A 12,208-nucleotide genomic window follows, 5' to 3' on the forward strand; every position below is an offset into this window, starting at 1 on the left:
ATAAAAGACCCATGAAATATTGATAAAGTTTCCAGCTGGCCCATCCCACTGCCATCTGCCATCTTGACAATCCCTCTCTGAGTCTCTTTAGTTCCTTTCCGCTTGCCTTTACACTCTCAGTTCTCTCAGGCTCTTACCAAAACCTGTACATGCAAATCTTCATTAGGAAAAGAAGTGTGCACAGTGTCTCCTACACTGCATAAACGAGTCAAAGGCCCCTTGTCTTGGGTATTTGAGCACTGTTTCTCTTGGGAGAATGATGACACTGGCCCCCAACTTGAAATGTTTGTTAGCAGGTACTAGAAGATGTGCAGAGGGCGCATTGCTCTGGAGATGGTAACTCATAGGCACTTCTTCTGTGGCCTAGGCATATTACTGCTCCATGTCATTCCCTTCGGAAGGCAGACTTCTCTGACACTGTGGTCTTCCTATGGTTTCCCTCACCTTCAGGTTTTAGCTGAAATGCCTTCTCTGTCTAAAGGAGGGTCTTGTCTCTCAATCACAATGCATTGTTCATTTTATCACAGAAGCTAAGGCATTCCAAAATCCTCTCCCTTGACAATGGCTGCCCATGCTCTCTGAGGTCAGGGGCATTGTCTGCCTTGTTTTCTGTCATATCCCAGCAGTGGGCCATGTGCCTGGCATGGAAGAACACTCAAATACTATGGACTAATGAGCAAAGAACTGAATGGGGAAAAAAGACTCAGAATGTAGGAAAGGAAGTGAATCCACTTCTTATTTGTGGCACAGAGAGATCCCTCTCTTTTTCCTGGAGCCCTTTGCTTCTGTTCCATCTAGTGCTGCATTTCCATTGGCGGTTGCCCTTCTCTGGACCCTCCCTCTATTCTGTCTATTTCACCTAGGAAGTAGGAGGGCATAACTTGAATAGAATCACGATAGGTTACAACCCTCTTGTACAGTTTGTGGCAAGTAGAGGATTGAGATTCATTTTTCATTATGCTCCGTGAATCAAAACCACAGATGCCAATGTAAAAATTGCCCACACATTATTTATATAATGTCCAAGGTCTGCTTTAGGCTCAAAAAGCAGTGAATCCTGGGACAATCCCCTTGCTGTACATTACTGCTTGGATGTGGGTCTTACCTGTTCTGCCAAACATGAAAGACTCATTAGATAGCTCTCCACTGTGAGTTACAATCACCATTTTGTACATTCGGCCTTGCAGCAAGTTCTGGAAAGAGAAGGTCTGGACTTGGGGGTCAACTTGCGCTCTCTCCTGAAGAGTTCGATCTGGGTTGTACAGAAAAATGTTGTACCAATTGAGCTCCCCCTCTGAGGCTGTCCAGCTGAAAGACAGGTGTCTGGTGGAGTTCTCTGTGATCCTCAGGTTGGTGACAGCTGCTGGGACTGGAAAAGTCAAGGATTGAGGGACTGAGAATGAGTTTTGGCCTGACCACCCACAATTAACCCCTGGATGGATGTGCAGCAACCAAAAACACAGTGCCCCTGCCTTCAAAAATGGAGACATATGCTACAATTATCAACTTTATTAAAAACAAAGTCATAAGACAACAAAAAACAGGCATGAGAAGTTATTTTCACAGTCATTTTTGGGGTAATGAATAAATATTTGTCTGATCTGTTTGACTAAATGCTTTTCTAACACTAAGAACAAGATCAGAGATCAAAAACCTACTTCTCAGCAGCAGCTGACAGCTAAGCAGTGGTCACTGGAGAGAAGAAAGTGGATGGGAAAGAGAAAAGCAACCAGCACGAGGAGAGTGGATTTAGGGATGTGCAAAAGAGAAACAGTGAGCAGAGCCCAAACCATCTATAAAATTTGTATTAGGGTTGCAAAACCCTGCTCACTGCTGCCTGTCGGCATGGTGGTCAGATGCTCCGGGAAATGACCTGCCTCCCAACTGCAGGCACAGATGTCGCCTGATTCCTTCAAAATCTTCAGGTGCTGATGGAAATGCTTGAGTCCTCTCTATACCCCGAACTCTTCCTCAGAACTGTTTTGCTTTCTCCTCTTGTTATCTAGGCCACTAGAAGTTGATCTTTCCCATGGTTCAACCCTTTGTCCCCTTTCCATTCTATAATACTAGCTGAGCCATCAACCTCATCCACTTTTTGCTTTGAACTAACATTTCAGCCCGTCTTTCTGTTTGGCTCACTTCTCTTTGCAGCTTATGGCCATATGTTCGATTGCTTGTGGTTCTCTCTCTTTGCAAGTCATTGAGATATCTGACTCAATATAGAACTAGACCCTGTAGAAGTCTCGTCGATTCTTCCTCTTCCTGCTTCTTATTTCAATTAATTACATCACCTTCTACCAGATACCCCGGATGGAAACTGAAATCCTTACCTCTATTGATCATCTGCTCAGCCTCCAAGTGCCACCTTATCTAATGCAGAAATATTTCTTGAATATACACACTGTTCTTCATTAGGGCCCCACAGTAGTTCGGCTTTTGACGCTTATCATCCTCTGACTGTTGTCGCCTTGCTCTCTCTGTCCCAGCCACACAGGCCTCTGGCCCCTTCCTCTAGCAACAGCCCACCTGGAGTCTTTGCCTTGCAGTTGGTCTGCTTGCAGGTACTCTTCCCCAAGTATTTGCATGACTGTCTCTATCACTTCTTGCAGAATTTTACTCAGTTATCACCTTTTCAAGGAGCTCCTTAAAGACTGTACTACCTTAAATGGTAAGTCCCCAACACTTGCTGTCCTGCTTTAATTTTTACCCTGGTATTTGTTACTGTCTACCTGCTGTATCTTTCACTTATTTTGTTTATTGCCTTTTTACACTACTAGTAGCTAAGCTTCATGACCACAGAAGTTTGTTTTATTCATTTTGGTCAGTCTGGCTTCTAGAACAGTGGCTAGAATATAGTAGGTATTCAGTAATGAATGATTGAGTCTGATTCTTTCTCTGTTCAATCTGTTATCCACTGCCATCTGATTTGAGAAGCAGAGAGAGAGTGGGAGTGCATTCCCCCTTACTGGTTCACTCCCTGAATGCCCGCAATGGCTAGAGCAGGGCCAGGCTGAAGCCAGGTGCTGGGAACTCAACCCTCGTCTTCCACATGGGTAGCAGAGACCCAATTACTTGAGCCATCACTGCCAGTTCCCAAGGTGTGCACTAACAGAAAGCTGGAATCAATGAGAAGAGCCGGGATTCAAATCCAGGCTCTCTGATAGGGGATGCTGGCACCTTAATCGTTAGGCCAAATGCCTACTGCTGTGTTTTATCTTCTTGAAGGCACACGTTTTTATTAAAAAAAGTTTACTCTGTGGCTGAAAAATTTTTATAGCCTCCTCAATGTGTATTAAAAAAAAAAAAAAAAAGGAAATTACACTCCTGAGGAAGGCCCTCGGCCCCAGTCCAACTTGCTGGACTCACTTTTCCATCATGTCGCACACACTACAGCTGCCCACTAGTTCTGGTTGTTTCTTCTCGCACCTCATGGCCTTTGTACAGGCTAGTCTGTTGGCATAGAGTGTTCTACCTTCTCTCTATATGGAGAGTTGCTTATAACAGCTCTCAACATTGTTCATGCCCCTTACCCTACAGTTCTTACACAATAGTAGACAGAGATATTTAGTAGAAAACATCAATTTGTGTTAATTACCTGTTCGGCCTTCAGTTTGGGCTTCCTTGCTAAAGAGTCCTCCACTCACAGTTAGGATCTGTATCTTGTATTTCTTGCCGGGTGTCAGATCTTCAAATTTGTGCTGCTTGGCGCTGGCTGGCTCGGACATGTTGCTCAGAAGAGCTCCGTTCTCATTCAGGAGCAGGATATCATATCTCTCTGCCACACCAACAGCTTTTTGCCAACTTATTATTAAGGAATCACTGCTGTATGCATTGGTTGCGGTGATTCTCTGGACAGTTGCTGGAACTGCAGAAACAAGAGAAGCCATACAATTCAGATTCTGTCACTTAGGGCAAAGCAACCGATGTAGAACGTTCCCAAGTCAACTGCTGATCACGGACAATGCCTTTGCTTTATGTGTGTGGCACTGACATATAAAGAGAAAGTATTTCTTGGCTTGAATTCTCTGAATAGCTAGTTTGATTTTCCATTTCCTCTCTGAATTTAGACAGGATCTTAAAGTCAAGCAGGTGGAAAAGTTAGTGTAAAAGATGTTGATAAATATGGAACAGTGTCTATAATGGATGAATATTGAACACATTTACATACAACAAATGTAGCTTAGATGCTTGGAGCATGTCTTTTGTTTTCATTTTTATTCCCAACATCAACTCCAGTAAAAATTTTAATTCTTGACATAAGCAGTAATATTCTCATAATAAGGGTACAGTTGTCCCTTGGCATCTGTGGGGCACTAATTCTGGGTCCCCCTTGGACATAAAAAAAATCCCAGGATGCTCAAGTCATGGTGTAGTATTTGCAGAAACTATGCCCATCCTCCCATATACTTTAAATCATCACTAGGTTACTTACAATATCCAATACAATATAAATACCATGTAAATAGTTGTTACACTATATTCTTTAGAAAATAGTGCCAAGGGGCCAGCATCGTGGCATAGCACGTTGGGCTTCTGCCTCATATGCAGGCATCCCACATGGGCACTGGTTTGGCACCTGGCTGCTCTACTTCTGATCCAGCTCCCTGCTAGTGAGCCTGGGAAAGCAGCAGAGGGTATCCTAAGTCCTTGAGCCCCTGCACCCATGGAGGAGACCAAGATGAGTCTTGGGGCTCCTGGCTTCAGCTTGGCCTACCCCTGGCCTTTGGGACCATTTGGGAAGTGAAACAGTGAATGGAAGATTGCTCTCTTTCCTTCACTTTCTCTAATGCTGCCTTTCCAATAAAAAATAACATCTTAAACTGTTGAAATCTATTTTATAAAGAAGAAAATAGTGACAGGAAGAGAAAGCTGTACATGCTTAATACAGATGCAAATTTTTTCCCCTGAATATTTTCAAGCTGTGAGTAGTTGAATGCATGGATGTGGATCCCCCAAATAGAGTGGGCTAAAAGTATTTGTACTATATGGCCCCTGATGTAAAAGGCAAAGTAGAATTATTTGTTAATAAAATATTTCTGATCTGAGATTTGTTTCCTCCCAATCTCCTTAATCTGTTCTATATAATCTCCTTAGGAGATTTCATATCCTCTGGTGGTTTGGATTGCCATCCACACAGTGATAACTCCTAAATTTAAACTTGCAGCTCAGCGCATTCTCCTGTCTTTGCAAATTACATTCTCCCTGGATGTTCTCCAGTCACCCAATACTCACCTCCCTTTCTGAATCTCCTCATTGTCTGTTGTTCCTAAGTTTTGGTCCAGGTAAAAACAGAAACAAAAACACGTAGTTTGCCACTCTGCTCCTTTTACATATATATCCAAACACAAGCTATCATTTCTGTGTTCTATATCTTGTCTCTTCAATTCAGCTACTCTCTCCTTCTTCACTGCCGCAACTTAAGACAAAATCATTTCTTGTATCCATGATTGCCACAGTCTCTTGACAAGCTCCCTGGTTTCTTTTCCTCTCCATGTGTCAAACTCCACCCTGTATCTATGTATTCTCACAGCACTCCCATGTCGGCGGCCCTTAAGTGGCTCTCGGCAATTCTCAGACACCTTGCCAGACGTGGGGCCTCTGCATGACTTAGTCTATCTGCTTGGCTGGCCACAGGGTGTGCGTTCTCTACGCTAGCATAGTATGTAGCATGTAGGTCATGAGATGCGTCCTGCTGCTTTTCACTTCCAGGCTTTTGTTTTTCCTATTGGCACCAAGAAAGTTTACATTTCACCTCAAAGATGTCTCAGTCTCTGTTTAAACCTTACTTCCTCCTGGAAGCCTTTCTGACTCTTGTTTGTTTGCTGCCATAACGTCTCATAATGACTTTTATTTTGGCCCTTGCCATGTTGTACAGTAGTTGTAATTTGACATCTTTTCTCCTTCACGAGATCCTATGATTCCTGAGGCCAGGGGCTATCTTATCACTGAATTCTCACGTTTCAACACAGTGCTTGATACAAGGTTAAATAGTACAGATAGGAGCCAGCTGTGCGGCACAGCGGATTGACGCCCTGGCCTGAAGTGCCAGCATCCCGTAAGGGCGATGGTTTGAGGTCTGGCTGCTCTACTTCCTACCCAGCTCTTTGCGATGGCCGGGGAAAGCAGTAGGACTTGGGCCCCTGCACCAATGTATGGGAGACCCAGAAGAAGGTCTTGGCTTCGGATCGGCACAGCTGCAGCTGTTGTGGCCAACTGGGGAGTGAACTATCAGATGGAGGACCTCTCTCTCTCTCTGCGTAACTCTTTCAGATGATTTGATTTCTAAATACTTTGATTTATTTTGAAAATCTCTAAGTGAGACAGGCACTTGTAATTGTATAAACTTGAGGATTTTGATTTGTGAATGGTTAAGTCCCTTAACTGATCCATTACGGAGAACAATGATGCATTCTACAACTGGGCCCTGCTCCAGGGGCACACTCACCTGTCCGCCCGACCGCATCGATCTGGTTCTTCAAGGACCCGCTGACCGAGGCGATGGCGATGCGGTACTGTTCCCCAGCCTCCAGCCTGTGGAATGTGTGCTCAGAGACGTGCTTGGGGATTGTCTGAGACTCTACCTTTTGATCCTGCCTGAATGCTGACACGGTGAAGGAATCAACATCTCCCCCACCAGGAGTCCAGTTCACTGTCAGGCTATCTGTGGCCCCGTTGGGAGAAATGTGAATATTTTTCACAGCGCTAGGAACTAAAAGAGAAAATACAGTGAAAAGCCACCATTTCAAGAACAAACTGACAATTTTCAACCAAAGTTTTTCAGGTTTCCAATGCTCTGGCAATCCCCTGAAAGCATGTACATGAAAAAAAAAAGCATCAGTTTGCTATTTTTCTCAGACTTATCTGGCCTCCTGTGATGTTGAAGGAGGAAATTTAGAGGGTGATCAATGCCAGTGAGACGGTGAAGGGCTGCTTAGATCTCTCCTTTATAGCTGTGGGACTATAGGAAAATTATTTAACCTCTAGAAGTTTCCGTTTCCTTGTCGGAAAAATGACAATGATGGTAACAGCGAGGATTGAACGAAATGTAGGTGTGAAGAGCTTTGCATTGTAACTTGTGGAGAAATGTTAGCTGTTACAGCAGTGCACCTGTGTATGCCTCACAAACACTAGCTAGTTCAGCATTCCATGCTATTGTCTGGGAGCTGCTGCCATTCCCCGTGTCATGCTTTATTTGGACAATACCACTGTCTGTGTCTTTCCCTTCTTGCCATCTTCCTTTTAGCCTTCCAAATCCCTACTTAAAAGCCCAGGATACCTCACATGTTCAAAACACCACTAAGGAGGGGACTTGAAAAAGTTTTTGGAAAGTGGAATTGCAAGATACATTTATTTTAATGCAAGGCATACAAGGGGGTCTTCAAACACTTCATGAAAAATGTGTATTATGAACAAACTATGTGTGGATTTCAAAGTCTTTTTACCCCCGAGTAAACTTTTAATTCCATTTTCCAGGAACTTTTCAAAGTGCCGGTGTATGCACTCGGGTCCAAGAACAGCATCTCAAGTACCTGTTAAGCCCTCGATGAAGGCTGACTGTTGGACGTCTCCACTGATGGTCAAGACAAGAATTTTGTACTGGCGCCCTGGTGTGAGGGAGGTGAATCGATATTCGGTCGCAGTGTTGACAAGGTGAAAAGGAGGAAACACTTTCATGTCGTTGAAGAGGAGCTGGATCTCGTACTGGTCCACATCCCCCTCAGCTCGTGACCATGTCACATGCAGGTCCTCGGTGCTCCGATTCTGCAATGTTAGATCCTTCACAGGCTCTGGAACTAGGGAGACAAATGAGGAGACACTTCAGGAAAGGGACTTGATCTGAATTTACCTACACAGTAACTTATGAACCACATTCAAGGAACTGGCATCTCTCTCCCCCTTCCCCAGATAAACTAGTTGAACTACCTCATGCATAATTAAACAAGAAAAATTGGAAGCAACCACTAAGATTGTGATGTTTTTCCTGACCTAAATCTTACGGGCAAAATGTTGGTAGAATATAATTATGACTGAGAACATTACTCATTTTATAAGATAAAGCGAGAAGGTAAGATTTTAATGCCACAATGCAGGAGGACTGGGAAGCGAAGGGGAACATGTAGACTTCTTATTCCCTCACTAAGCTTGCTCTTACCTGCCAATAAATATTTTGTAATTACAGGCCATGTCTTGCCGGAACAACGTTAGGTGTATGGGGATTGTAATTTACTAAGCAGTAAGAAGAGAAAATTTACATTGTTGATAAATTATCTACTCGGTGACCTTCAAGCTCAACCAGTCATCAAGTTTTACAAGCATTCCACTTACTGGTTCTCCCATTTGCTTGTTCGCTGGCTTCATATTGTCCACTCTTAGTACTAACAGTGACACTGTACAACCGTCCAGGGACTAGCTGTACAAACACGCACTCATTTTCTGATTTGGGAATGCTTTTGGTTTGAACGAAGTTGTTCTTGTTTTTAATGGTAACTTCATAGTGGTCAAAGTCACCCGGAGCGTGCACCCAGGATACCTTTAAATAGTCACTCCGGGCCGAGTGGCTCACGCTGACTCCTTGGACCTTGTCAGGCACTGGAAAAGACAACAGAGTAGCTAAAGACTTAGTGGTTTGGGGTGAGCAATGGGTCCCAGGTTTCTGTCTGCATTTAAAATACTGAAGCTTTAGATCACACATTTTTGGAGGCAAAAGACTGCTACACTACATGGAGTGATTAAATGGCTCTTTAGCAGAACCGTATGAATTCATTTGAATCCCATTGTTTGCCTATACAATGTCCTGTATGAGATGGAACATTAACGTGAATGGCAAAGGTATTACAAATGACAGCATACCTTGGTAACTCATGAGGTGATAAGAATATAATTAATCAAAAAGGGGCAGAAAAGAAAATATGGATGGTCAGTTAATACATAAAGGTATTCTACATCAAGGCCAGAGTATAAATACCATTGTACGTCCATTAGACTTGTAAAACTAAAACTGATAGACTCACAGTATTGATGCTGTATGTAGATGCAATACAATCAGACAAGATGGAAAGCAAGGGAAGGATGAACCAGGAGCCAAGCTTTTGTTGTAGGTAGTGATTTTTCATGAATACAGTAAATTATTAGAAGTTATTAACTAGAGAACACAGTATTAAAAGGTACTCTAATTTGGGGCTGATTTTTATTTAATTCAACAGTAGGCCACAGTTCATTATTCTGGTTATAACTGGACATAATGATATAAATGAAAAAGCATGAACTCAAAGCTACTGTATATCCTCTATACGTGCAGATGTCATCTGTTTGGGCTATGTTAAGGGATTTCTGCTCTAGTCAGAGGCCAAGTCTTTTTTTCCACATCTTGAAGTGATAAAGAAAATCTGCTATGGGTTGGATGTTGACTGTCTCCCAAAGGCCCAAGAAGTAAAGATTTGGCCCCCAGACTCTTTGATTAAGTTTCTACCCTCTTAGCATTTCTAACCTAATTATGGTGTTTGAAGGTGATGCCTTTGGGAGATCATTAGATGGGGTTGAGTTGTTTGGGTGGAGCCCCCGCAATTGAATCCTGGTGACTTCCTAAAAGACTACATAAAAATATATGCTCCTACTTGCCATGTGAAGCTTGGTGTCACCTAGGAATACCATCACCAGAGGCTGAAGCAATGGTACCTACCTGATCGTGGACTATGAACCCCTGGAACCATGAACCCAAATAACCCTTTCTCCTTTATAAAGCTAGGCTTCCTTGGATAGTAACTAATACAGTATCTATGCTACATTTTTCATGATGTTTCTCATATCTACAAGTTGCATTAGCATCTTTTTTTTCCCAGATTTATTTATTTGAAAGTCAGAGTTAGGGGCAGTGCTGTGGTGTAGAAGGTTAAGCCTCCACCTGCAGTGTCAGCATCCCATTATGGGCTCTGGTTCCAGTTCTTGCTGCTTCACTTTGATCCAGCTCTCTACTAATGGACTGAGAAAGCAGTGGAAGATGGCCCAAGTCCTTAGGCCCCTGCATCCACATGGGAGACCCAAAAGAAGCTCTTGGCTCTGGATCGGTTCAGCTCCAGCCATTGTGGTCATTTGGGGAGTGAACCAGTGGATGGAAGACCTCTCTCTTTGTGTCTCCCTCTCTCTATAAATCTGCCTCAAATAAACATTTTTTTAAAGAGGTGGGGAAATAGAGATCCTCCATCTGCTAGTTCACTCCACAGATGACCACAAAGGCAAGGCTGGTCCAGGACAAGGTCAGGAGCCAGGAGCTTGCTCCAGGTCTCCCACATGGTTGACAGGAGCCCAAGCACTTGAACCATCCTCTGTTGCCTTCACAGGATTAGCAGGGAGCTGGATTGGCAGTGGAACAACTGGGACTCTATCTGGCACCTTAACTGGGATGCCAGTGTTGCTGGGGGTCGCCTCACCTCCTATACCAGAACACAGCACCTGCATTCGTATCTTCTATGGGATTCTTTACTGATTAGTTTTTGCATTGCACTACAGATCACCATAGACATGGAGGAAGGCCAGTATGCTTTCTTCAAGATACTTACTTGAAACTAATTTCAGTAGTGCTAAAATATGGTCATCACATGACATGGTATGCATGGGTTAAGAAAGGTCAATAATCCAGGCAATTTACTGAAGGCAAAGCAACTGTTACTGGGAAGAAAAAACAGGCTGAATACCATGCTAGGTTAATAAGGGGCTCTCCAGGTGGAACTGGAGATAATTTGTGAGAATTACCTTGCTGCACGATGAAATGTGATACAGAATTAAAAATACTGATGTTTTCACCCAAAATGGTCAATAAGAGCATGAGAAAAGGAAAGAGCATTAAGATAATGAGCCAAAATGAACAAGACAATAACTCAGCCATGTCTCTCCGGTTAAGATGATTTGTCAGAGTAAGGATTTGCCTCTGTTAGTTATGCACTAAAGCCAAATTCATGCTGACAAAAGAATCAAGAGAATGTTTTAAATAATCACTTTTCTTGCAGTTAGGTAATTTCTTAGCAAAATGCCCTGCAATATTAATGTCATATGGACAAGTTCATGAATTGCTGCTCATGAGTAGGAAGGGGTTGGTAGTTGGGTGACATATCCTTAAATTTCTGGTGATTTTTAGGCTCCATGTTGATCAAATGAGAAACTGACAAAGAATGCTTTTAAATGGAAATCTGCTTTTCAGTTCTAAGCCATTATTGTGATGACCAATATAATGAGCCTTCATATATTTGAAGACAGAGATGATCTCTTTATATCCCTGACTTTATATCACTTAGGTGTAGTGGCCATGTGGGCTCAGAGAAGTCACACTTTCTTCCTGGGACTTTATTTCCAAAGAAGAAGTTGTGATTTGGTCATCCTAAGGAGTCTTTGAAGGGTAGCATTCTATAACAATGTCAGTCAGTGATTAACATTTTTCAAGTCACAGAAACTATAAAATATGATAAAAGCAATGGACTCCTCTCAATCACACACATCTTTCCTCTCCCAACAAGTTCATGTACAATTTCAGGGGCTACTGTATTTCTAAAGTTCACCCATGGACCACTAAGTGAAAAAAAAAAATCTGTGCTCTAAGTCATTTCTGATTATTTAAACAAATATTTTTTGAGTGCCTGCCCACTGGGCTCCAGGTCCTACTTTAGGTAATAGGATGATACCAATTGTCCCAGTTTCCTGGAAAAACTGACATTTTCACGTGAAAAAAATCAACCTCTATCTGTAGAAAAGACTTAACAAAATATTGATGCCAAACTTAAGCAGAAATCTCAGATGTGAACCCCAGAAAGCATAAATATCAGGAAAACAAACTGTCTAGTTCTTTTCAACATATTAATGACCTATATTCATTTTAGTTGCTAAGATTTTCACTCCTTAGTGCCAGAACTATACAGATCCACATTTCTGTCTTGTGTGAGCAAGGTGGAATAGTATCCTTCACCAATGAACACTTCAGGAAGGACTTGGGGACAGAGAACTTTGCAGGGTCTGGAGCCATTCAGAACTGTGCTTAAACCAGGATACAAACTTAACGGTTGCTTAGCAAGGCAAACAGTTGGGTGAGTGACTTAACCTTCCTAAACTTTGGTTTTTTGATCTGTAAAAATGGGAATAACAGTAACTGCCTCAAAAGAGGAACTTATAACAATTAGTTGGGTTACATGAGAAGTCAGACCCTAGCATTCAAAAAGTACTC

General features: G+C 42.6%; 1 protein-coding gene and 1 long non-coding RNA gene across 10 annotated transcripts in view; one reads left to right on the plus strand and one right to left on the minus strand.

Moving 5' to 3' along the window:
* Positions 1-7,922, plus strand: part of LOC149123527 (uncharacterized) — a 98,038-nt gene extending 90,116 nt beyond the window's left edge. For 2 of the 5 annotated variants that reach the window (XR_016216892.1, XR_016216888.1), the window contains one exon: positions 7,474-7,922. This is a non-coding gene — a long non-coding RNA (uncharacterized LOC149123527). The remainder of the gene's footprint in view (positions 1-7,473) is intronic. The other 3 variants (XR_016216890.1, XR_016216889.1, XR_016216891.1) reach the window with 2 other exon arrangements.
* Positions 1-12,208, minus strand: part of PTPRB (protein tyrosine phosphatase receptor type B) — a 141,697-nt gene that overhangs the window by 52,201 nt on the left and 77,288 nt on the right. For all 5 annotated transcript variants that reach the window (XM_008256785.5, XM_051845665.3, XM_089308688.1 and 2 more), the window contains 5 exons: positions 8,326-8,589; positions 7,530-7,793; positions 6,446-6,709; positions 3,596-3,865; positions 1,106-1,369 (listed from right to left, as the gene is read on the minus strand). In XM_008256785.5, the coding sequence (XP_008255007.4) occupies positions 1,106-1,369; positions 3,596-3,865; positions 6,446-6,709; positions 7,530-7,793; positions 8,326-8,589 (1,326 nt within the window). The remainder of the gene's footprint in view (positions 1-1,105; positions 1,370-3,595; positions 3,866-6,445; positions 6,710-7,529; positions 7,794-8,325; positions 8,590-12,208) is intronic.

This window comes from Oryctolagus cuniculus, chromosome 11, assembly GCF_051225735.1.
Source record: "Oryctolagus cuniculus isolate XC-2025 breed Fujian yellow rabbit chromosome 11, ASM5122573v1, whole genome shotgun sequence".
In the NCBI taxonomy this organism is placed as follows: Eukaryota; Metazoa; Chordata; class Mammalia; order Lagomorpha; family Leporidae; genus Oryctolagus; species Oryctolagus cuniculus.